The sequence below is a fragment of the Hemitrygon akajei genome, chromosome 7 (genome assembly GCF_048418815.1).
Source record: "Hemitrygon akajei chromosome 7, sHemAka1.3, whole genome shotgun sequence".
Lineage (NCBI taxonomy): Eukaryota > Metazoa > Chordata > Chondrichthyes > Myliobatiformes > Dasyatidae > Hemitrygon > Hemitrygon akajei.
Genome location: NC_133130.1, coordinates 144298102 through 144323829, shown reverse-complemented (window position 1 = coordinate 144323829; position 25728 = coordinate 144298102). Strand labels below are relative to the sequence as shown.

Genomic DNA, 25728 nt, shown 5'->3' with positions numbered 1-25728 from the left:
GGTGGATCCATGCTGAAAAGCATTGGAGAGGGATAGGAACAGACAAGTTAGGAAAGCATTTAATTGGAGTAAGGGGAAATATGAAGTTGTCATGAAAGGAACTTGGAAACATAAATTGGAAACAGGTGTTCTCAGGGAAATGTACAGAAGAAACGTGGTAAACGTTCAGGGGATATTTGCGTGGAGTTCTGCACAGGTACGTTCCAATGAGACAAGGTAGATGAGACTCTCTGACGGTGGTGTCTGAAAAGAGGATGCTGTCCAAGTTGCATGCCATCTTGGACAACGACTCCCATCCACTCCATAATATACCGGTTAGGCACAGGAGTACATTCAGCCAGAGACTCATTCCACCGAGATGTAACACTGAGCGTCATAGGAAGTCATTCCTACCTGTGGCCATCAAACTTTACAACTCCTCCCTCAGAGTGTCAGACACCCTGAGCCAATAGGCGGGTCCTGGACTTATTTTTTCCACTTGACATGATTAACTTATTATTATTTAATTACTTATGGTTTTATATTGCAATATTTCTTCACTATTCTTGGTTAGTGCGGCTGTAACGAAACCCAATTTCCCTCTGGATCAATAAAGTATGTCTGTCTGTCTGTAAGGATGGTAGTGTACAGGAACCGTGGTGTACAAAGGCTGTTGTAAATCTAGTCAAGAAGAAAAGAAGAGCTTATGAAAGGTTCAAAAAAGTAGGTAATGATAGCGATCTAGAAGATTATAAGGCTAGCTGGAAGGAGCTTAAGAAATTAGGAGAGACAGAAGGGACCATGAGAAGGCCTTGGTGGACAGGATTAAGGAAAATCCCAAGGCATTCTACAAGTATGTGAAGAGCAAGAGGATAGGACATGAGAGAATAGGACCCATTAAGTGTGACAGTGGAGAAGTGTGTACGGAACCGGAGGAGATAGCAGAGGTACTTAATGAATACTATGTTTCAGTATTCACTATGGAAAAGGATCTTGGAGATTGTAAGTAAGACTTAAAGTGGATTGAAAAGCTTGAGCATACAGATATTACGAAAGAGGATGTGCTGGAGCTTTTGGAAAGCATCAAGGTGGATAAGCCACCGAGACTGGACGAGATGTACCTCAGGCTACTGTGAGAGGCGAGGAAGGAGATTGCTGAGCCTCTGGTGATGATTTTTGCATCATCAATGGGGACGAGAGGGGTTCTGGAGGATTGGAGGGTTGCAGATGTTGTTCCATTATTCAAGGAGTAGAGTTAGCCCAGGAAATTATAGACCCCTAGTCTTACTTCAGTGGTTGGTAAGTTGATGGAGAAGATCCTGAGGGGCAAGATTTATGAACATTTGGAGAGGCATAATATGATAAGGAATAGTCAGCATGGCTTTGTCAAAGGCAGGTCATCCCTTATGAGCTTAATTGAATTTTTTGAGGATGTGACTAAACACATTAATGAAGGTAGAGCAGTAGATGTAATGTATATGGATTTCAGCAAGGCATTTGACAAGGTACCCCATGCAAGGCTTATTGAGAAAGCAAGGAGACATGGGATCCAAGGAGACATTGCTTTGTGGATCCAGAACTGGCTTGCCCACAGAAGGCAAAGAGTGGTTGTAGACGAATCATATTCTGCATGGAGGTCGGTGACCAGTGGTGTGCCTCAGGGATATGTTCTTGGAACCCTATTCTTTGTGATTTTTATAAATGACCTGGATGAGGAAGTAGAGGGATGGGTTAGTAAGTTTGCTGATGTCACAAAGGTTGGAGGTGTTGTGGATAGTGTGGAGGGCTGTCAGAGGTTACAGCAGGACATTGATAGGATGCAAAACTGGGCTGAGAAGTGGCAGATGGGAGTTCAACCCAGATAAATGTGAGGTGATTCATTTTGGTATGTCAAATTTGATGGCAGAATATAGTATTAATGGTAAGACTCTTGGAAGTGTGGAGGATCAGAGGGATCTTGGGGTCTGAGTACATAGGACACTCAAAGCAGCTGCACAGGTTGACTATGGTTAAGAAAGCATACGGTGTATTAGCCTTCATCAATCGTGGGATTGAGTTTAGGAGCTGAGAGGTAATGTTTCAGTTATATAGGACCCTGGTTAGACCCCACTTGGAGTACTGTGCTCAGTTCTGGTCACCTCAGTACAGGAAGGATGTGAAAACCATAGAAAGTGTGCAGAGCAGATTTACAAGAATGTTGCCTGGATTTGGGAGCATGTCTTATGAGAATAGGTTGAGTGAACTTGGCCTTTTTTTCCTCGAAGTGACGGAGGATGAGAGGTGACCTGATAGAAGTGTATAAGATGATGAGAGGCATTGATCGTGTGGATAGTCAGAGGCTTTTTCCCTGGGCTGAAATGGCTAGCACGAGAGGGCATAGTTTTGAGGTGCTTGGAAGTAGGTACAGAGGAGATGTCGGGGTAAGTTTTGTTTTAAAAACGCAGAGAGTGGTAAGTGCATGGAATGGGCTGCCGGCGACAGTGGTGGAGGCGGATATGATAGGGTCTTTTAAGAGATTCCTGTACTGGAATTGTATAGTTGGAGCTCAGAAAAACAGAGGGCTATGGGTAACCCTAGGTATTTTCTATAGTAAGGCCATGTTTGGCACAGCTTTGTGGGCTGAAAAGCCTGCATGTGCTGTAAGTTTTCTATATTTCTAGGTCTCTTATGTTACACAGGGCATTTGGAATGGCACTTAGTGGAAGGAAGATATTGCTGCTAATAGAGTACCCTAAACAGACAGGAGGAGGAAAAAATACATGATAAAATTTAGTTATTTAACTCTTCTCCTTTAGAAGCTTCCCTGTTTTTTTTATAGCTCTTTTTCTGCATTTTAGTTCCATTTCCTCCTCAATATGTCTACATCGTAAATGTCTTTCAGACAATGGCTGTATACCGGTAATTTTAAATCGCTATCAATTATGTTAGAGCTCAGATTTTAAAGTCACCTTTCCTTGAACAGTTCAATTAAGGTAGGTAATAATGGTGGTACGATATTGTGGTGCAGAAGGGTTTATTAGCAGGGATATTAACTGAGATACTTTGACTCAAATTACCCTCAGAAAGAAATGCACAGGTTTCCAAGCCCAAACACTTCGGAGTCATAGTTGCTTTGCCCACCAACTTCCTGCAGTCTGTTACAGGTTGGATAGTTTGTTGTAGTTCTATTTACAAATACTTTCTACATTATCTTTTCAAATGGTGAAGAAATACCAATATTACACAATACCTCAATACAGTTGTCATTTATTGTAAAAAAAACCATGCTTTGATACCTCAGAAAATGTTAAACATCCGCAATGTAACCAATTGAGTGTCATCTGTGAAACTCTGTGACAGACTTCTGTCCAGTTACACTTATACAACATGATTAACATTAAATGATCCTAAGTGCTTCAAAATTCAAACACTAACTCAGTATGAAATATTAAGGCAAATAAAGAAGGAAGAACCTTTCAAAGTCCAACTCTACATCCCCGTTGTGAGGGATGGAAACAAGTAAGGCCAGCCACAAGGCTTTGCTGAAGCTGAGTCGGCCAACCCCCTGTACAGTGGATTATAGAGGCAATGATGCACTCCACCCATAGAATTGACTTCAGAGGACAATGGAGTCTGGAGGTCATCAAAGGCCTATGCTCCATTGGGAGCCAATGGCCCAAGTGAGTAATGGAGGGAGAGTGTTTTATTTCTTTTTTTTGGATCTGAGTTGCATCAGCAGAGCAAACACTTATTGCCCGTTTGCTCTGGAGAAGATGACAGGAAGCAAATTTCCATCCATCCGGTAAAGTACTCCAACAGTTTTCTTGGCCAGAGTTCCAAGAGTCAGACATGGTGATGAAGGAAACTTTTATGAGCATCTTTCCACTTGAGATCAGTGTGTGACATGCAGCTAGCTGTATTCCAAAGTCAAGAACAAAGCACCACTATACACCGGTAGCACACGGAGGTTGATGGGATCCCAATCAAACAGTTTGCTGTGTCCCAGATAGTTTGAAGCTTCCAAAGAGTTGCTAGAGCTGCATTCCATCAGGCTCCTGACTCGTGTACTGCAGGTGGTAAGAAAGGCTTTCAGATGACAGAGTCCTCGCGCATTGCAGGATACCCAGTCTGACCTGCTCTTGTAGTCATGCCATTTGTGTGGCCGGTCCTGCTGAATTTGTGGTCATTGGTGACCCCAAAATATGGACAGTAGTGACAGCAATGGCAAGAGAAAGTGGTTTGAATCCCTCTTTTGGACAGATTCATCAATTACATTTTTTTTTAGGCATAGACATCACTTGACCATGTCTGAACATTGTCCAGGTCCTGCTACATGCGCTACTTGATTTGTTGAGAAAGTCATGAATAGGGTTCTCATGAATGAGAAAGTCATGAACGTTGCATAATTAGCAAACACTTCTCCTTATGACCTTACAAATGGGAAGAAATCATGGATTACAATAAGAGGAAGTTAAACGGTGTACCTAAAAGAAATGCCATCAACCCTTGGTAAACTATACAATGCCAGAGAAGTGAAGAGTATAGGGATACGGAGAAGCATAGAACTTGAAGCAGTCCTGCAAATCATACATCATTATAGCACATACCTCTACTGTATCTGGATCAAAGTCCTTTAACAAAACTTCCAGCAGAGTAATCTGACAGCTCGTCAACACGTTCTCTCATACACTGAACTGCTGGCTTTCACGCGCAAATTAAAAAAAACACAAAAAAAAGTGGACTGTACTTAATTTTGTTCCAGCAAAGGTTTCGGAGGGGAAGTAGGTCTAAGTACGAGTTTACCTAAACAGGAAGCCTGCAACTCCAACCTGTTGGAAACATACAGCCAAGGAACAAGTCACATCAGCCTGAAGTTCCAGAATACAGTCAAACCAAGGAGGACACCTCGTCTACCTCCTCTTCCAGCTGGCTGTCCGTTGGGTTAGTCCTACCTTGGCCCACGGCGGCACGACCGGAAGGGGGAGGCGCCGGTATAGAAGCCAGCGGATCCCCTCGCTCTCACGACCTCGGCTAGCGATCAAACCAGGAGACCACCACCGCCGCCGACTCACTCACCCGCCACTCGGTGACAGAAAATCCATGTCGTCATCGTCGGCCGCGAACAAGGACATGACAACCACCGCCTCCGCCGCTCACTCCAGCACGCCGCCAGCAGCGTCAGCTGACACATCACCTGCTGCCATAAACTCGAAACGACTGTCGCACCAAACTGCCGCAAAATAATTTCCCCCCATATGCGCGTGTGCAGTACTGGCGCAGGGGGCATGTGGCCGGGCAGAGAAGTGGCGGGGTAATAAATTATATGGTGAATTATACAATGAGCGGCGGAACTGGGTTCGGATGAGAGGGGAGGGAGTGTGCTAGAAACTCAATAGGGCGAACGGAACTCAGCAAACATCTGCTAAATTGTTGGGATTTCTGGGTTATAACAGAACAAATAATTGATAGATGGATCGATACTTTATCGATGCCAAAGGAAACTACAGTGTCGCAGTAGCATTACAGGTGCACAGATACAGATATTAAAAGAAAAGTAGAAGGAATGAAAAATAAGTTACTCCAAACAGTCTAACCGGGGGGAGGGGTCATCGCAACAGCGCGCTTTGGAGCAGCGCAGTTGTCTTAAAGTGCTCTTCTGTTCAGCCAAGGTGGCATACAGAGGGCGAGAAACATTGTCCAGAATTGCTTGGATTTTCTGTAGGGTCCTTCATCCTACCACAGCCTCCAGTGTGTCCAGTTTGACTCCTATAATAGAGCCAGCCTTTCTAATCAGTTTATTGAGCTTGCTGGCATCAGCCATGTTGGTGCCATTGCCCCATCACACCATCACATAGAATATTGGACTGGCAACAACAGACTGGTAGAACATGTGAAGGAGAGGTCTGCATACTCCAAAGGGCCTCAGTCTCCTCAGGAAGTAGAGGCGACTCTGGCCCTTCTTGTACACAGCCTCTGTTTTGGTGCTCCACTCAAGCCTGTCATTCAGGTGCACCCCTAAGTACTCACCACATCCACATCCTCATCATCAATAGTAACAGGGAACAGTGCAGTTCATCACCATCTCCTTTGTCCTACTGATGTTGAGCTGCAGATGATTCAGTTTGCACCATTTAACAAAGTCCTCCAGCAGGGCCATGTGTTCATCCTCCTGTCCTCCCTTTCTAATTGGACCTTTATAACACAAATATTCCCAATGGTGAACTTTTGTTCTCCATCAATTAAGCCATACTGATAATCCACCTTCGTCACAAGCTTCCACAACAAGAATTATATGTGATGTCTGATAAGACTGGCAATTGTGCAAAATGATAGGAGAGAAAAAGCTGGGAACTGCAGTGTGGTTAGTGGAAGCAGAATTGACAGAAATTTAGGTTTCTATTTCAGCAGACCAATTCCTGCTATGGCAATCTTGGTACAGGAAAGTCAGGATCAACAAGGTCTGTAATCACTAGTGTGCAGGTTAATTGAAATGTACTAAATTCCAGCAAGGCTCAACAAGCATGATGCAGTAAGTATATTTTCCCTGGTTTGTCCCAGCCTTAGAATACAAGATGTAATATTTAGACTGAAATGAAGGCGACTCTCTTCACTTAAAGGTGGTGAACATGGAGCCTCTGTGACAGAAGACATGAGCGAGCAATAACATGAGTGATTGGAAAAGAACACAGGCAGGGATGATGGCAGAGCAGCAATGACTGGAATTTCTGGAAGCAATTCAGAAGGCACAGGATATTTACATCCCAAAGAGGAAGACGTATTCTAAAGGAAAGATGACACAACCATGGCTAACAAGAGAAGTCAAAGCCAATATAAAAGCCAAAGAGAGGGCATATAATAGAGCAAAAATTAGTGGGAAGTTAGAGGATTGGGAAGCTTTTAAAAACCAACAGAAAGGAACTAAAAAAGCCATTAAGGAGGTAAAGATCGAATACGAAAGTAAGCTAGCCAATAATAATAAAGAGGATACCAAAAGATTCTTTAGATACATGAAGTGTAAAAGGGGTGAGAGTGTATATTGGACCGCTGGAAAATAATGCTGGAGAGGTAGTGGACATGGAAATGGTGGGTGAATTGAATAAGCATTTTGCTTTAATCTTCACTGTGGAAGGCACAAACAGTATGGTGGAAGTTCCAGGTTTCAGGGGTCATGAAGTGTGTGAAGTTGCCATTACTAGAGAGAAGGTTCTTGGGAAACTGAAAGGTCTGAAGGTAGATAAATCACCTGGACCAGATGGTGTACACACTAGAGTTCTGAAAGAGGTGACTGAAGAGATTGTGCAGACATTAGTAATGATCCTTCAAAATCACTAGATCCTGGATTGGTTCCGGAAGACTGGAAAATTACAAATGTCACTCCACTCTTCAAGAAGGGAGAGAGGCAGAAGAAAGGAAACTATAGGACCTCAGTTAGTTTGACCTCAGTGGTTGGGAAGCTGTTGGAATCGAATATTAAGGATGAGGTCCCTGGGTACTTGGAAGTACATGATAAAATCAGTCGTAGTCAGAATGGTTTCTTCAAGGGAAAATCTTGCCTCTCAAATCTGTTGGATTTTTTTGAAGAAGTAACAAGCAGGATAAACAAAGGAGAATTGGTTGATGTTGTACACTTGGATTTTCAGAAGGCCTTTGACAAGGTGCCACACATGAGGCTGCTTATCAAGCTAAGAGCCCTTGGTATTATAGGAAGGACCTTAGCATAGATAATGCAGTGACTAATTGGCAGGAGGCAAAGAGTGGGAATAAAGGGAGCCTTTTCTGGTTGGCTGCCAGTGACCAGTGGTGTTCCACAAAGGTCTGTGTTGGGACCAATTTTTATGTTATATGTCAATAATATGTATGATAGAATTAAAGGCTTTTTTGCAAAGTTTGGAGACAATATGAAGATAGATGGAGGAGCAGGTAGGTTTAAGGAAGTAGAAAGGCTACAGAAGGATGTAGACAGATTGGGAGAATGGGCAAAGAAATGGCAGATGAAATACAGTGTCAGGAAGTGTATGGTTATGCAGTACGATCAAAGAAATTAAAGGATTGAGTGTTTTCTAAATCAAGAAGAAATACAAAAATCTAAGGCACAAAGGACCTTGAGAGTGCTTGTGCAGGATTCCCTGAAGGTTAATTTGCAGGTTGAATCTGTGGTGAGGAAGGCAAATCCAATATTAGTATTCATTTCAGGAGGACAAAGATGTAATGTTGAGACTTTATGAAGCACTGGTGAGGCCTCACTTGGAGTATTGTGAGCAGTTTTGGGGCCTTTATCTTCGAAAGAAGGTTCATGAAAATGATTCCATGATTGAATGGCTTGTCATATGAATAGCATTTGATGGCCCCAAGCCAGAATTCAGAAGAAGGTCGGGTTACCTCATTGAAACCTATCATATGGTGAAAGGACTTGATACAGTGCATGTGGAGAGGATGTTTCCTATGATGGGGGAGTCTAAGACCAGAGGAAACACTTCAGAATAGAGGGGCATCCTCTTAGAGATGAGGAGGAATTTCTTTAGCCAGAGGGCGGTGAATCTGGAATTCTTTGCCATAGGCAGCTATGGAGGCAGTCTTTATGTATATTTAAGACTGGTTGATAGATTCTGAATTGTTTAGGGCATGATGGGATAAGGGTATGTTACGTAACCTCGTAACCAGGTAACTTACCAGCAAAGATAGCGGGATCAGCTGAGTCGGATGCTACTATTTTCAAACGTTTTATTCAAAAAGGGGCACAAACGTATGGTTAATACAAAACATTCAAAACACAAGCTCGATCGTTGTCTAGGGGTAATGTAGATTTTATATCGTTCGCTGGATATCTAAAAGTCTTTTAGATCACGGCAGTTTCACTTAGTTGCCGGCGGAAGGGTCGCGTTGGTGCACTTTTGTTAGAAAGACAGAGAGAAGGATTTAAGAGTTTACCCGATCTGGAGTAGTTCAGTTTGTCGGAGCCTCGTTGGGGAATGAACGCTCATCGGTGGCCTTCCCCTGTAGCTAGGCCGTCTTCCGTGGTGAAGTCGCCAATCCCAGGCAAGGGAAGGACGCACACAACCCCACCACCGGCTGTAGCTATTAAAACGCTGTTGCAGGATTTCTAGCGTTTCTCCTTCGTGTGTTTCCTTGGTGCGTCTCCTTGGTGCGTCTGAGGGTTGTCCCCCCCTCAGACCCTCCTTTATACTTCTTCACGGGATCGCAGGTGTCAATCAGGTTGCAGGTGATGCGATCTCTCTCTCAAACAGCCCACTTTGCCCGAGGGCTTTTCACGTGGTCTCCATGAGACAATAGTCAATGTCGCCTTTATTCTGCTTCTCGGGAGAACGTGATCTTCCGCACGTCTCCCTCTCTCTCTCCCATTTCCTGTGTCTATTCAGCACGTCTCTCCCTCTCTTGGGTCAGTTGACCCCCCCCCCCCTTGACTAGGGCTCTTGCGATTCTCACAAAGGAGGGGGCCGAGGTCATAACACCTCCCCCCATAGCAGGTTTTTTACCAGCGGTTAAAAACAGGTTGGTACAGGACTTTTTTTTTTAATCTACATACTACACAAGCTTTTCTCTTCACAGAGTACTACCGTTATACATTCAAGTCAGTATCTAAACAGGTAACAAGTACAGTGCCCCTTTCTTTAATACCTTAACCTCACGTGCCATACTAAAGTCTGGTAGCATCAAACTTCAGCTCAATAACCACCTTATTTATTTGCTTTCTTCAGCAACATAACTAAGGAGGTGTGATCTCAGCTTAGGTGCATCTACAAAAGTTTATACAAATACTAATCGTTTCGGTCGTGGTATTTCACCGGCAGGTCTCCCAAGGGGTGGTCTTTATTATTCACAGGCTTTTGCGCGAACCTGTACAACAGTGGTTTACAAAGGGCATTTCTATTACCCATCGCCTTTTCCCGGTGAGTCCCCCCGTGGGGACTGCGAGTAATTTGGCAAGGTACTCTCCCGCCTTTCCTTCCCACAAAGGTTATTCTCTTAACTCCGCGTCCACCCAGGTAGTTAGCCCTTCGGCCAAGACCATACAGGCTGATGTGTTTCAGGGCGAACCTTTCCCCCTGGCCGCATTTAAATTTTGACTTCCTCGCAGCGCTTTCTTGAATAACAATAGCGTGTGAGGCACCTTTACATTCCAAATCAACCCGTAATCGGTGCGTAGGCATCATTTTTGACTTTAACCTTTTTCCCTTCGAGTTGGGAACTACAGATTTACCGTTCTCCCCCACAACAACAGTTATCTCCCCATTCATAAACTCCACATTAACTCTGAACACTCCCCTCAGCACAACCCTCTGGGGACTCGCACTCCCCAAGGTTAACCCTTTCTTCCCCGAACCAAGCCTATCTGATCCAAAAGGACGGCCGTCTCGTCCAGCTGAGTCAAATACCTCAGCTTTTTCCTGAGCTCCGTGACTAGGTTCAGCACCACGTGCATCCCCATCTTGGACACACTCAAACGGGACATTGGCCTCTTCCAGGCTTTCAACACCCATACCTTTTTCAAATTCTAACGTCCCCCGATCCTTCCAGTTACTCTCTAGGCAGCCCCCCGTTGGGGAAGGCGCAACCCTGCGAGCTGAAACAACCTCCTCGGCCATTTCAGCTGACTTCTCCACAGCAAGGATACCCTTCCTCTCTAAGACTGCCCTCATTTCACTCTCGGGACCATCGGGAACACCTTTAGAACTCTCAACTTCTCCAAACAATTCTGCCAAGCCAGACAGATCAACCATGTCCAATTCTGGACCTTTTAACAGCTTTATCCGTTTCTCATCTTTATTTCCTACCTCGAGGACCTTTTTCTTCGTTAAGGAAAGACCTACCTTCTCTCCCTTACCCCCTTGTACGTTACTATTCCCTGTTCTACCGCCCTCGAAACCCTCGTGGCACAGGGTCGGTAAAAACGTCTGAGTCAATTTTAAACTGCTCGCTTTCTCAGCTGCGGTTCTCGACAGGCTGCGAGTGTCCGCGCATGCGGGATAGCTCGGGGACTCTATGGGCGGGGCCTCAACACGCACCAGTCGGCGGGTCATAGTCATGGCTGACCAAACTTTTCCTCCTGCTAAATCGTTTCCAAGGAGGACATCTACATCAGTTCTCGGGAATTCTGATGGCACCCCCATTTCAACTGATCCATACACTAGCTCACAATTCAAAATGACCCTACGCAAAGACACCCTTTCTGTCCCTTTCCCTATTCCTCTCAGGGCTACCTCGCCCGTCGGAGGTCCGAATTGTAATACGTTACGGCTAATTAATGATAGCTCCGCCCCCGTGTCTCTCCAAATCCGTACGGGAATTGGCGGGTCCCCCTTCCTCACAGACACGGTTCCGTGTGACATATAAATCTCCGACCCCTCGCGCTCTCTGCTCCCCTGGGACCCTTTTGCCGATTTTCTGATTACCACTGCACACCCGATAGGAATCGCTGCTTTCCCTCTCTCTGGCTCCTTTCTTGGAGCAAAGCATTTAGATGCAATATGACCCACCTTCCCACAATTAAAGCAGGTTAAACCAGGGGGTCTCCAGGTTTCCTGTCTGTTAACCTCACTTTTTCTGCTAGCTCCCGGCGGGATCTCCGCCTCAGCCGGCGGGCTTTCCCTGCCGTTCCGACGGTCTCTCGGGTAACTTTTTGGCGAGGAAAACTTTGGCTTGTGGGTTAGGGGATATTCATCTGCGAACCTAGCCATCTCTGAGATGGACTGATTCGTCCTCTCATTTAAATACATTCGGATCTCTTCCGGAACACAACCTTTAAATTCCTCAATCAAAAATAACTCCCTGATACGCCCATAGTTCTCGGCCACCTTTTCCGCAGTGCACCAATGGTCCAAGAGCACACCCTTCTCATGGGCTAGCTCGGTATATGTTTGATTCCACCCTTTCCTTAAATTTCGGAATCTTTGTCTATACGCCTCAGGTACTAACTCATAACCTCGGAGAATGGCCTCCTTTACTTGGTCATAACTCCCTTCCCTTTCCGGGGGCAGCGCGGCATATACCCGCTGTGCTTTCCCTCGTAACACACTTTGTAACAACGCCACCCACTGCTCTCTGGGCCACTTCTGATTCACTGCCACCTTCTCAAAAAGCAAGAAATAACTATCAACATCCATCTCCTCGAAGGGGGGGACCAACCTCAACGCCCGACTAACATCAAACCCCTCCTCTCTCTCTTCCCCTTGAGCTCTTCGCTCTTGCCTTCGCCTGTCCAGCTCCAATTCATGGCTCCTTTGTTTCTCTTTCTCTTCTGCTTCTGCTTCTACTTCTAGCTGCTTTAGCTGGAGCTCATGACCCCGTTTCATCTCTAATTCCTTTAGTTTGAACACATGCTCTCTTTCCTCAGCCTTTTCCTTTGCAGCTCTTTCCTCAGCCTTTTCAGCTGCTTCTAGCTGCTTTACTTTAAGCTCATGGTCCAACCTTGCTTTCTCCAACTCTGCCTGATCTGTCCCACTCGCTAATCTCTTTTCGGGGATATTTTCCAAATCCTCAGCTGCAAACACCTTCTTCCCAACGTAATACTGTTGTATGACCCTTCGCACTTCCTGCTTTTTCATTGCTGGCTTCACCACTGTGAGGTCTAACGCCTGCGCCAAATTTACCAAGTCTGATTTTGTAGCCTTCCCTAGCGCCTCTACCGTCGGGTTTCTCGTAAATTCATCCACATCCATCTTTGCTGGTTTCTTGTCTGGCTACCTGCGTAACCAGATTTAAGTTTGGACTTACAGCCCGATTCACTGACCCTCCCCTTTGGTTTCAAATCCGGGACGAGAACCCCACTTGTTACGTAACCTCGTAACCAGGTAACTTACCAGCAAAGATAACGGGATCAGCTGAGTCGGATGCTACTATTTTCAAACGTTTTATTCAAAAAGGGGCACAAACGTATGGTTAATACAAAACATTCAAAACACAAGCTCGATCGTTGTCTAGGGGTAATGTAGATTTTATATCGTTCGCTGGATATCTAAAAGTCTTTTAGATCACGGCAGTTTCACTTAGTTGCCGGCGGAAGGGTCGCGTTGGTGCACTTTTGTTAGAAAGACAGAGAGAGGGATTTAAGAGTTTACCCGATCTGGAGTAGTTCAGTTTGTCGGAGCCTCGTTGGGGAATGAACGCTCATCGGTGGCCTTTCCCTGTAGCTAGGCCGTCTTCCGTGGTGAAGTCACCAATCCCAGGCAAGGGAAGGACGCACACGACCCCACCACCGGCTGTAGCTAATAAAACGCTGTCGCAGGATTTCTAGCGTTTCTCCTTCGTGTGTTTCCTTGGTGCGTCTCCTTGGTGCATCTGAGGGTTGTCCCCCCCTCAGACCCTCCTTTATACTTCTTCACGGGATCGCAGGTGTCAATCAGGTTGCAGGTGATGCGATCTCTCTCTCAACCAGCCCACTTTGCCCGAGGGCTTTTCACGTGGTCTCCATGAGACAATAGTCAATGTCGCTTTTATTCTGCTTCTCGGGAGAACGTGATCTTCCGCACGTCTCCCTCTCTCTCTCCCATTTCCTGTGTCTATTCAGCACGTCTCTCCCCCTCTTGGGTCAGTTGACCCCCCCCCTTGACTAGGGCTCTTGCGATTCTCACAAAGGAGGGGGCCGAGGTCATAACAGGTAGAAGGCAGGAGATTGGGGCTGAGAGGAAATTTGGATCGGCCATGATAAAATGGTAGAGCAGATTCGATGGACCAAATGACCTAATTCTGCTCCTTTATCTTAGGGTCTTATGGTTTAAGACTGAAAGCCAAATTGAAAAATACATTTTAAAAAAGATAGATTTCTAGAAATGAAAGGGCACAGGAAGATGGTACTAAGATAGATATCACATTGAATGGTGGGAGTCAGGGAACACTTGAAAGACCTACTCCTGCTATTGCTAGGTTTCCTGAATTAAACTAGATAAAATCATTTCAGATGATTTTTTAATTTGGTGATTAATTTGAAACTTTAATGCTGCATCATTCTCCACAGAAAATACATAGTTTGTTGGACATCTTCAAGGAGCCTTAAAAAGGTGGCATCCATCTCTGCCGACCCTCATCGCTCAGGACATGCGCTGTTATCATTAGCACCAGCAGGAAGGAGGTACAGAAGCCTGAAGGCACACACTCAATGTTTCAGGAACAGCTTCTTCCCCTCTGCCATCAGATTTCTGAATGGACATTAAACCCACAAACATTATATCACTACTTTTTCTTTTATTTTTGAACTACTTACTTAACTTATATATAGTTACTGGAATTAAGTTTCTTTTGTCTCTATTATTACGTATTGCATTGTGCTGCTGCTGCAAAGACAGCAAATTTCGCAATGGTGATGTTAATTCTAATTCCGAATATCCCCAACATTCTCTTTTTTGCTTTTCTGTATAAGAATGTTTGCATCCAGTTCAAGCTAAAGAAATAAATTCAATTTATTATAAGAAGAAAGATTTGTGAATGGAGGAGGTATTATTAAGTTTACAACTTATAGTGTTAGACATTATTGTTAAAACCCTTGTCCTTGCATCAAAATTTTGGATAAAGCATAAATATTCTGATACTGTCCCAAACAAGCAGGATCTTTTGGTCATTGCCATTTATATGGTCCTTACCTCCCAACTCTCTTAAAATGTCATTCACCAATCTTTCTTCCATTCTCTGGTCTCATCTTTACTCATTCTCAAGTTTTCGTTTCTTCTGGGGGCCCCATTTCCCAAACCACCTATTTCTATTCCCAACCGCCCCTCCCCAATCTTCAGTATTTATCTCTCCCTGCTCTCTGTTTCACCTCAGGCCCCCAGTCCCCAGTTCCCATCTTGCCTCAGCTCCCACCCCCAGCCTTTCTTTTCCCTGGCACTCATTCCTTAGTGCTCTGCTCCTTTCTTGAGACCTTAGAGTCATGGAGTTCCACAGCACAGAGATAGACCCTTTAGCCGACCATGTCCTGGCCAACCAATTTATCCAACTAGTTCTATTTGCCTGCATTCAGTCTATATCCTCATATACCTTGTGTACTTAAAGCTTGTCTAAATTGATGCACCATCAATAACTCACGCTGAGACTTAGGAAGTGAGATATCGGCTTTTATTGACTGGAAGAACAACACTACATCCTGGGAAAATGAGGGAGAGCAGCAGACCACAGTCGCCTTTATACAGGGGTCTGTGGGAGGAGCCACAGGAGCAGTCAGCAGGGTCTGTGGGAGGAGCCACAGGAGCAGTCAGACAGGTATATCTAGTTCACCACATTCACCCCCCCTTTGTTTAAAAAAAAATCCCCAAGTATATTTACAGGTTAAGTCTATCAGGTGGTCGAATCGTTCGCTGCGATCTATGTAGCTCCGGCTGCAATTGCACAGGAGCCAGAGGTGGTGATGGCACAGGTGCTGGAGGTGGTGTTTGCACCGGAGGCGGAGAGTGGGTTGGTTCTGTCCCAACAGGAGGTGTCAGGGATCCCTCGCGTGTGTGCGAGGTCCCCGGAATAGACGCGTACGAGATGCCCGGTACATGAGCGTCGTGAGGAGTCTGGGTGTGGCACGGTGTGTGCGGTGTCACCTCGGGTACAGGGTGCATAGTTACCGTGGAATGCTCGGGGTAGTGGTCTGCTGCTCCGGCGGGCGCCAGGTCGCGGACAGAGACCGTGTCCTCCCGCCCATCAGGCAAGACCACGTAGGCATACTGGGGATTAGCATGCAGGAGGTGAACCCTCTCGACCAGCGGTGAGTACTTATTACTCCTCGCATGTTTACGTAGCAGCACTGGCCCCGGGGACGTCAGCCAAACTGGTAGGGTGGTCCCACTGACAGACTTCCTGGGAAAAGAGAATAGGCGTCCGTGAGGGGTGGCATTAGTGGACGTACACAACAGGGAGCGGATAGAGTGGAGTGCCTCAGGGAGGACCTCCTGCCATCGGGAGACCGGCAACCCTTTTGACTTAAGGGCTAAAAGTGTGGCCTTCCACACTGTGGCATTCTCCCTCTCCACCTGGCCATTCCCCCGGGGATTATAACTCGTGGTGCGACTAGTAGCAATGCCCCTAGCTAGCAGGAACCGGCGCAACTCGTCACTCATAAAGGAGGACCCTCTATCACTGTGGACATAGCAGGGATATCCGAACAGAGTGAAGAGCTGGCGCAGGGCTTTTATGACCGACGTGGTAGTAGTGTCGGGGCAGGGAACGGCAAAGGGGAATTGCGAGTACTCGTCAATAATACTGAGAAAATAGACATTGCGGTCGGTGGAGGGAAGGGGGCCCTTAAAGTCAACACTCAGTCGCTCAAAAGGGCGGGTGGCCTTGACAAGCTGCGCAGTGTCAGGACGGTAGAAGTGCGGTTTGCACTCAGCGCAGATCTGGCAGTCCCTGGTCATCGTCCTGATGTCCTCCAGGGAGTACGGCAGGTTCCGGGCTTTAATGAAATGGTAAAATCGGGTGACCCCCGGGTGGCAAAGTTGGGCATGAAGGGCATACAGCTGGTCGAGCTGGGCACTAGCACACGTTCCCCGGGATAGGGCATCAGAGGGTTCATTGAGCCTGCCAGGCCGGTACAGGATATCGTAATTGTAGGTGGAGAGTTCTATTCTCCATCGCAAAATTTTATCATTTTTGATTTTGCCCCGCTGTTGGTTGCTGAACATGAACGCAACCGAGCGCTGGTCGGTCAGCAAGGTGAACCTTTTGCCGGCGAGATAGTGCCTCCAGTGCCTAATAGCTTCCACTATGGCCTGGGCTTCTTTCTCCACCGCGGAGTGCCGAAGTTCAGAGCCTTGAAGGGTACGAGAAAAAAACGCCACTGGTCTGCCTTCCTGATTGAGGGTAGCAGCCAGCGCGACGTCAGAGGCGTCACTCTCTACTTGGAAGGGAATGGTCTCGTCCACCGTATGCATCGTTGCTTTGGCAATGTCCCCTTTAATGCGGCTGAAGGCCGCGCGGGCCTCGGCAGAGAGGGGAAAAGTGGTAGACTTGACCAGGGGGCGGGCCTTGTCTGCGTAATGGGGGACCCATTGGGCGTAATAGGAAAAAAAACCCAGGCACCGCCGGAGGGCCTTGAGAGTGGTGGGAAGAGGGAGTTCTAACAGTCGGGGTCAGGGCCAATGACCCCGTTCTCCACGACATACCCAAGGATAGCGAGTCGTGTGGTTCTGAACACACACTTGTCCTTGTTATAAGTGAGGTTCAAAGCATCGGCCACTTGGAAAAATCGTTGGAGGTTGGCGTCATGATCCGACCAGTCATGACCACAGATGGTGATGTTATCTAGATAGGGAAATGTGGCCTTCAGTTTGTACTGGTCCACCATCCGGTCCATCTCCCTCTGGAAGACTGAGACCCCATTTGTGACACCAAATGGGACGCGCAGAAAGTGATAGAGCCTGCCACCCGCCTCGAAGGCGGTGTAGGGGCGGTCCTCCGGGCGGATGGGGAGCTGGTGATAAGCGGATTTCAGATCAATTGTCGAGTACAACTTGTACTGAGCTATCTGGTTGACCATCTAACTGCTCCTGTGGCTCCTCCCACAGACCCTGCTGACTGCTCCTGTGGCTCCTCCCACAGACCCCTGTATAAAGGCGACTGTGGTCTGCTGCTCTCCCTCATTTTCCCAGGATGTAGTGTTGTTCTTCCAGTCAATAAAAGCCGATATCTCACTTCCTAAGTCTCAGCGTGAGTTATTGATGGTGCATCAATTTTATTGACTGGAAATTACAACATGGAAATCGTTTTACGCCCAGAACACTTAGATTTGGACCCCCAAGACCCTGAAGCAGCTCTTGCCTTTGAACACTGGCTTGTGTGCTTCCAATCGTACTTGGAGGAGGTTCGTGCCACCGACTCGGCTGTTCGGCTCAGACTTCTCCTCTCGAGGGTCGCCCCAAAAGTTTATTCATTCATCAGGGACCTCTCCACCTACGAGGGGGCGCTTGCCGCCCTCAAAAGACAGTACCTGCGGCCGGTAAACGCAGTTTATGCCCGGCACTGCTTGGCAACACGAAAACAGCGGCCTACGGAGTCGACTGCTGAATTTCTCCGAGCTCTACAGGCACTCGTGCAGACTTGTGACTGCCAAGCGCTCACAGCGGAACAGCATACGGAACTCTTGGTCCGAGACGCTTTTGTGACTGGGGTCCGGTCACTGTATTTGCGCCAGCGGCTGCTGGAAAAAGCTGATCTTACCTTACACTCCGCGATAGAGACGGCCGATACGTTAGAGGCTGCGCAGCTGTACGCCGAAGCGGTCCAGCCGCGCGATTCCCCAGTTCCGAGCGAATTCGCCAACGCCGCTGCCAGTCGCAGTATCACGAACTCCTCGAATTCGCTGAGTATAAAACATTGTTACTTTTGTGGGCTTCAGAAACATTCCAGAAACAGCTGTCCGGCTCGCGAAGCGACTTGTTCCAGCTGCGGGAAGAAGGGCCATTTCGCCAAGGTCTGTAAATCTAAACCGCGCCCGGGGTCGAGCAGCGCTGCGTCTGAGACCTGGGGGCTGCCATTTTGCATGCCCGGATATGGACAACCATCTTTGCCGGTGTCACCATGCCCCGCCCCTACCTACCCATGTGTGACCTGGGAGCCGCCATCTGGCATGCCCGGATGTGAGCGGCCATCTTTGCTGGCGTCACCAGGCCCTGCCCCCGACTCGCCATCTTGCATGCCCGGATGTGAGCAGCCATCTTTGCCGGCGTCACCAGGCCCCGCCACCGACTCGCCCCGTTCAACGCTGGCTTCCGTGACCCTCGACCAAAGCGCTCCGCACCAGCTCGCAAGGTCGATGATGGACATCCTGGTGGAGGGGCACAGGACTAGCTGCCTGTTTGACACGGGCAGCACTGAGAGTTTTATTGACCCGGCCACAGTGAAACGCTGTGGACTTGTGACACGGCCGGCACGTCAGAAGATCACCTTGGCTTCTGGGTCGCATTCCACAGACATCCGGGTGGGTTGTGTAACAACATTGGTGGTGCAGGGCACAGAATATCGGAACTTTGCGTTCCTGGTCATGCCTCGACTGTGCGCACCTGTGCTGTTGGGGCTGGACTTCCAGAGCCATCTCAAAAGTGTGACTATGGCATATGACGGGCCCCTCCCACCACTCACTGTCAGGAATCCTCAGTTTGGTGGGATTTCGCCATATACTCCGTTACCACACGCACATACACACCGAACCACACATCCTGCCCAGCACCATGCCGATAGCTGTGCTGCTGACACTACTTGCAGCCTCTCCACCCTCAAGATCCCTCCCCCATCGCTGTTCACCAACCTGACCCCCGACTGTAAACCGGTGGCAACTAAAAGTAGGAGGTACAGTGCGGGGGACAGGGCCTTTATTCATTCAGAGGTGCAGCGGCTGCTCGGGGAGGGGATCATTGAGCCGAGCACAAGCCCATGGCGGTCCCAGGTGGTCGTTGTTCGGACTGGGCAGAAAAATAGGATGGTTGTGGACTATAGCCAGACCATCAATAGATTCACGCAGCTTGACGCGTACCCCCTACCCCGCATCGCGGATATGGTCAACCAGATAGCTCAGTACAAGGTGTACTCGACAATTGATCTGAAATCTGCTTATCACCAGCTCCCCATCCGCCCGGAGGACCGCCCCTACACCGCCTTCGAGGCGGGTGGCAGGCTCTATCACTTTCTGTGCGTCCCATTTGGTGTCACAAATGGGGTCTCAGTCTTCCAGAGGGAGATGGACCGGATGGTGGACCAGTACAAACTGAAGACCACAGTCGCCTTTATACAGGGGTCTGTGGGAGGAGCCACAGGAGCAGTCAGCAGGGTCTGTGGGAGGAGCCACAGGAGCAGTCAGACAGGTATATCTAGTTCACCACATAAATGTTTCAAGCAGCGTAATTATATCTAATTTCACCACCTCCTCTGACAGTCGGTTCCGGATATCAGCAATTCTCATTCCCCTCTGCTCCTGTTAAAACTACTCCTTATTCCTTCACGTTTTCCACTTCAGGAGGCCTCACCGGAGTGTTGTGGCCCCAGAACAGACTCAATGGTAATTGCACATCAGCTGGTGCGGGAGAGATCAAAAATAATTTTATTTCAAGTGGAAGAGATAGAAAATGTCAAAAGCACTCAGCCGGTGAAGTAGCTTGTGTGAACAAAGACATAAAGGTTAATATTTCAGGTTGATGATCCTTCATTGGACTCTGTCAAAACCCAAGTGGTCTGTCACGGTGATGATAGTGCTTCAAACCCAATATAACAGGTTTTTTTGGGGTTGGAAGAGGGTTTGTTGGGAATATTTCAGACTTCGTTAACATTTGCATTAAATGTGCTTCCAGGTTTTTCACCTGACTAGCCTAATTCTAACGTTCAGATTATTTTCCCACTTTGGAGATTGTCTTTTCTCTCACATACACACCTTCCTCGGATAATATTTCATTCTTCTAAATTCCAAGAAATGCAGTTTCCAGTAAACTCATAACCTGCCCAAGCTCAGGATTCTTCTAGTGATACTGTGGAAGTCCATGAATGATGATACCATGCCCAAAATTAGTTACACTTTAACTGAAGACAGTCTTCATTCATCTGAAACAAATATAGCACTGAAATGGATTTGAACTTGATGAAGAGTATCAGCTTGAAATGTCGACTATACTCTTTTCTGTAGATGCTGCCTGGCCTGTTGAGATCCTCCAGCATTTTGTGTGTGTTGTTTTCTCCTGCTGTACTGTATATTAGATTTAGAACATAGAACAGTACAGCACAGGAACAGGCCATTTGGCCCGCAATATTATGTCAAACCAGTTAAAAAGCAAATCAGAAACACCCAAATATGAATCCCTCCTACCAACACAATGTCCATATCCTTCCATCTTCCTCATAGCCTATACAAACATCTTGAAAGCCTATAAAGTATTTCCCTCTACCACCATACCAGGCAGCACATTCCAGGCATTCACCACTCTCTAAGTAAAAAGCTTATCCCTCACACCTACCTTGAACGTGCCCTTTCTCACCTTCAATGTATACCCTCTTTAATTAGACTTTTCAACCCTGGAAAACAGATACCACCTGTCTATATATCTCTCATAATCTTATAAACCTCAGTTGGATCTCCCCTCATCTCCATCACTCCAAAGAAAACAACTTAAGTTTATAGCACATGCCCTCTAAACCAGGGGCAGCGTCATTTGCAGGTAGCGGAGTGAGCCAGGAGCAGAGTGAAGGCTTAAGGGCTTTGGCTCAACGGGCTTAGGCTGAAACGGGTGAGGCAAGGCAGGTTTAGGTTTCAATTTTTTCTGTTATTTGAGGAAAGGAGGAAGTATGAGTGTGAGGGCAGCTTGTTGTTCTCGGTGTCGGATGTGGGAGGTCATGGAGTGCCCTAGCCTCCCGGGCTTCCATATCTGCATCAGGTGCGCCGAGCTACGGCTCCTAAGGGACCGTGTTAGGGAACTGGAGCTGCAGCTCGATGACCTTCGTCTGGTCAGGGAGAGTGAGGAGTTGATAGAGAGGAGTTACAGGCAGGTGGTCACACCAGGGCCACGGGAGGCAGACAAGTGGGTCACGGTTAGGAGGGTGAAGGGGAAGAGTCAGGTACTAGAGAGTACCCCAGTGGCTGTACCCCTTGACAATAAATACTCTTGTTTGAGTACTGTTGGGGGGGGGGGACAGCCTACCTGGGGGAAGTAACAATGGCCATGCCTCCAGCACAGAGTCCGACCCTGTAGCTCAGAAAGGTAGGGAAAGGAAGAGGAAGGCAGTAGTAATAGGGGACTTGATAGTTGGGGGTCAGATAGGCGATTCTGTGGACGCAATCAGGAAACCCGAATGGTAGTTTGCCTCCCTGGTGCCAGGGTCCGGGATGTTTCTGATCGCGTCCAAGATATCCTGAAGTGGTACCAATGACATAGGTAGGAAAAGGGAAGAGGTCCTGAAAGGAGAATATAGGGTGTCAGGAAGAAAGTTGAGAAGAAGGACCACAAAGGTAGTAATCTCGGGATTACTGCCTGTGCCACACGACAGTGAGAGTAGGAATGGAATGAGGTGGAGGATAAATGCGTGGCTGAGGGATTGGAGCAGGGGGCAGGGATTCAAGTTTCTGGATCATTGGGACCTCTTTTGGGGCAGGTGTGACCAGTACAAAAATCCTAGGGGACCAATATCCTGGCAGAGAGATTTGCTAAGGCTACTGGGGAGACTTTAAACTAGAATGGTTGGGGGGGTGGGAATCAGTTTGAAGAGACAAGGGGAGAGGAGGTTAGTTCACAAATAGAGAAAGCTAGTAGACAATGTGTGAGGGAGGATAGACAGGTGATAGAGAAGGGGAGCGCTCAGACCGAAGATGTAGAGGAGAAGGAAGAAAAAGATAATAAAGTTGTTTGCACCGTTAGGGATAAACAGAGAGGAAGAGGTGGAGAGTTTCTTAAATGCATCTATTTTAATGCTAGGAGCATTGTAAGAAAGGTGGATGAGCTTAGAGCATGGATTGATACCTGGAAATATGATGGTGTAGCTATTAGTGAAACATGGTTGCAGGAGGGGTGTAATTGGCAACTAAATATTCCTGGATTTCATTGCTTCAGGTGTGATAGAATCGGAGGGGCAAGAGGGGGAGGTGTTGCATTGCTTGTCCGAGAAAATATTACAGCGGTGCTTTGGTAGGATAGATTAGAGGGCTCGTATAGGGAGACTACTTGGGTGGAATTGAGGAATGGGAAAGGTGTAGTGACACTTACAGGGGTGTATTACAGACCACTTAATGGGGAGCAAGAATTGGAGGAGCAAATTTGTAAGGAGATAGCAGATATTTGTAGAAAGCACAAGGTTGTGATTGTGGGAGATTTTAATTTTCCACGCATAGACTAGGAAGTCCATTCTGTAAAAGGGCTGGGTGGTTTGGAGTTTGTATAATGTGTGCAGGATAGTTTTTTGCAGCAATACATAGAGGTACCAACTAGAGAAGGGGCAGTGTTGGATCTCCTGTTAGGGAATGAGATAGGTCAAGTGACGGAGGTATGTGTTGGGGAGCACTTAGGGTCCAGTGATCACAATACCATTAGTTTCAATATAATTATGGAGAAGGATAGGACTGGACCCAGGATTGAGATTTTTGATTGGAGAAAGGCTAACTTTGGGGAGATGTGAAAGGATTTAGAAGGAGTGGATTGGGACAATTTGTTTTATGGGAAGGATGTAGTAGAGAAATGGAGGTCATTTATTTAAAGGTGAAATTTTGAGGGTACAGAATCATTATATTCCTGTTCGGTTGAAAAGAAAGGTTAAAATTTTTGAGAGAGCCATGGTTTTCAAGGGATATTGGAAACTTGGTTCAGGAAAAGAGAGAGATCTACAATAAATATAGGCAGCATGGAGTAAATGAGGTGCTCGAGGAATATAAAGAATGTAAAAAGAATCTTAAGAAAGAAATTAGAAAAGCTAAAAGAAGATACAAGGTTGCTTTGGCAAGTAAGGTGAAAATAAATCCAAAGGGTTTCTACAGTTATATTAATAGCAAAAGGATAGTGAGGGATAAAATTGGTCCCTTAGAGAATCAGAGTGGACAGCTATGTGTGGAGCCAAAAGAGATGGGAGAAATTTTGAACAATTTCTTTTCATCGGTATTCACTAAGGAGAAGGATATTGAATTGTGTAAGGTAAGGGAAACAAGTAGGGTAGTTATGGAAGCTATGATGATTAAAGAAGAGGAAGTACTAGAGCTTTTAAAGAATATAAAAGTGGATAAATCTCTGGGTCCTGACAGCATATTCCGTAGGACCTTGAGGGAAGTTAGTGTAGAAATAGCAGGAGCTCTGACAGAAATACTTCAAATGCCATTAGAAACGGGGATGGTGCCGGAGGATTGGCGTATTGCTCATGTGGTTCCATTATTTAAAAAGGGTTCTAAGAGTAAACCTAGCAATTATCGGCCTGTAAGTTTGACATCTTTATACTAACCTTCTTTATACTCCTCATGTGCTTCATTTAATCCCAACTTCCAAAGCTTTACATATGTTTCCTTTTTCTTCTTGACTAAATGAATCACTTCTCTAGACATCCAAGGTTTTCTTATCTTTCCATCCTGTCCATCCTTCTAACAGGAACATATCTTACCTGTACTCTGTGCAGTCTTTAAACACCCACCACATGCCTGATGTGGACTTGCCAGAAAAGAAAGTGTTCCCAATTAAATCTTCTTAGTTCCTGCCTAATGCCCTCATATTTTGCCCTACTCCAATTTAAAACTTTCCCACAAGGACCATACCTGTCCTAATCTATAGCTATCGTGAAAATTAACTGCTGTCCCACTGAAAGGTCAGTCACCTGGCCAGGCTCATTACCCAATACCAAGTCCAGTATGGCCATCCTCCCGTTAGACTGTACGCATATTGATTTAAGAAACCTTCCTGGATACACTTAACAAATTCTGCCCCATCGAAACCCCTTGCACTAGGAACATCTACATTAGAGAAGTTGAAATTTCCCATGACAATAACACTATTATTTTTACACATTTCCTTAATCTGATTACTTATCTGTTCCTCAATATTTGAATTCAGAAAGCAGTATAGTTGTTTTGGACTAGGAGGACCAATGGAAGGAGGAACAGTTGATGTTTCAAGCCCGTGATCCTTTATCAGAACTGCAAAAGAGCGTTGTAAGAACATTGAAATGCAAGGATGTTGGGGAGGGTGTAAACGAATTTGGCAGGGGTGTGGGTGGACCAGAGTGATAGGGCAGAGGATGAGGCAGTTGGTATTCAAGTAGATGTAGCATTTAATGAGAATGTGAGGAAGGAAAGGCAGTTGATGGGACAAAATTGCATTCCACAGGATGGGTTGAAGTGTTTGTTTAGAATCAGAATCAGGTCTATTATCACCGGCATGTGATGTGAAATTTGTTAACTTAGCAGCAGCAGTTCAATGCAATACATAGTATAGAAAAAATTAATGATAAATGAAATAAAATAATAATAAATAAATCAATCAATTACAGTATACATATATTGATGTCATGCGGGGTTTCAATATGCCATTAATTAGCAAGCTCGGGTTGGTGTTGGACCCCTAGAGAAGAATTTGTAGAATGCCTACAAAGTGGCTTTTTAGAGCAGTTTCTGGTTGAGCCTACCAGGGAAAAAGTAATTCTGGATGAGGTGTTGTGTAATGAACCATATCTGACTAGGGAGCTTCAGGTAAAGTACTCTTAGGAAGCAGAGATCATAATATAACAACATTTTCCCTGTAGTTTGAGAGGGAGAAGCTAAAACCAGATAATCAGTATTACAGTGGAGTAAAGAGAACTACAGAGGCATGTGAGAGGAGGTGGCCAAAGTTGATTGGAAGGGAACACGAGCAGGGATGATAGCAGAGCTGCAATGGCTGGAGTTTCTCAGAGCAAATCAGAAGCCGCTGGATAGATTCATCCCAAAGAAGAAGCATTTTAAAGGAGGATGAAGGAATTGTGGATGATAAGGGACATCAAAGACAGCATAAAAGCAAAAGAAAAGGTATACGATATAGCAAAAAATAGTGGGAAACTAAAGGATTGGGAAGCATATAAAAAGCAACAAAAGGCACCTGAAAAACAATAAGGAGAGAAAGGATGAAATATGAAGGTAAACTAACCAATAACATAAAAGAGGATACCTGTAACCCTGAAAGTGAGTCCTTTTCAAATACACATCCAACTATGTTTCAAATGTTTTGTGTCTGCTTCTACCACCATGCCCTTGGTTAAAATTCTTCAAAATATTAATTCTTCTATTTGGTTTCCCCTTCACTTTCCTGATTTAAGGGAATAGATTTTTTAATCTCTCTGCATGATTGCAAAATTTTA

General features: G+C 46.2%; 1 protein-coding gene across 1 annotated transcript in view; it reads right to left on the bottom strand.

The window, feature by feature from the left end:
- fkbp15b (FKBP prolyl isomerase family member 15b) overlaps nucleotides 1–5166 on the bottom strand; it is a 98191-nt gene extending 93025 nt beyond the window's left edge. Inside the window, exon 1 of the mRNA XM_073052192.1 lies at nucleotides 5035–5166. Coding sequence (XP_072908293.1) covers nucleotides 5035–5090 — 56 coding nt within the window. The 5' untranslated portion in view covers nucleotides 5091–5166. The remainder of the gene's footprint in view (nucleotides 1–5034) is intronic.
- Between the last annotated feature and the right edge of the window lie 20562 nt (nucleotides 5167–25728).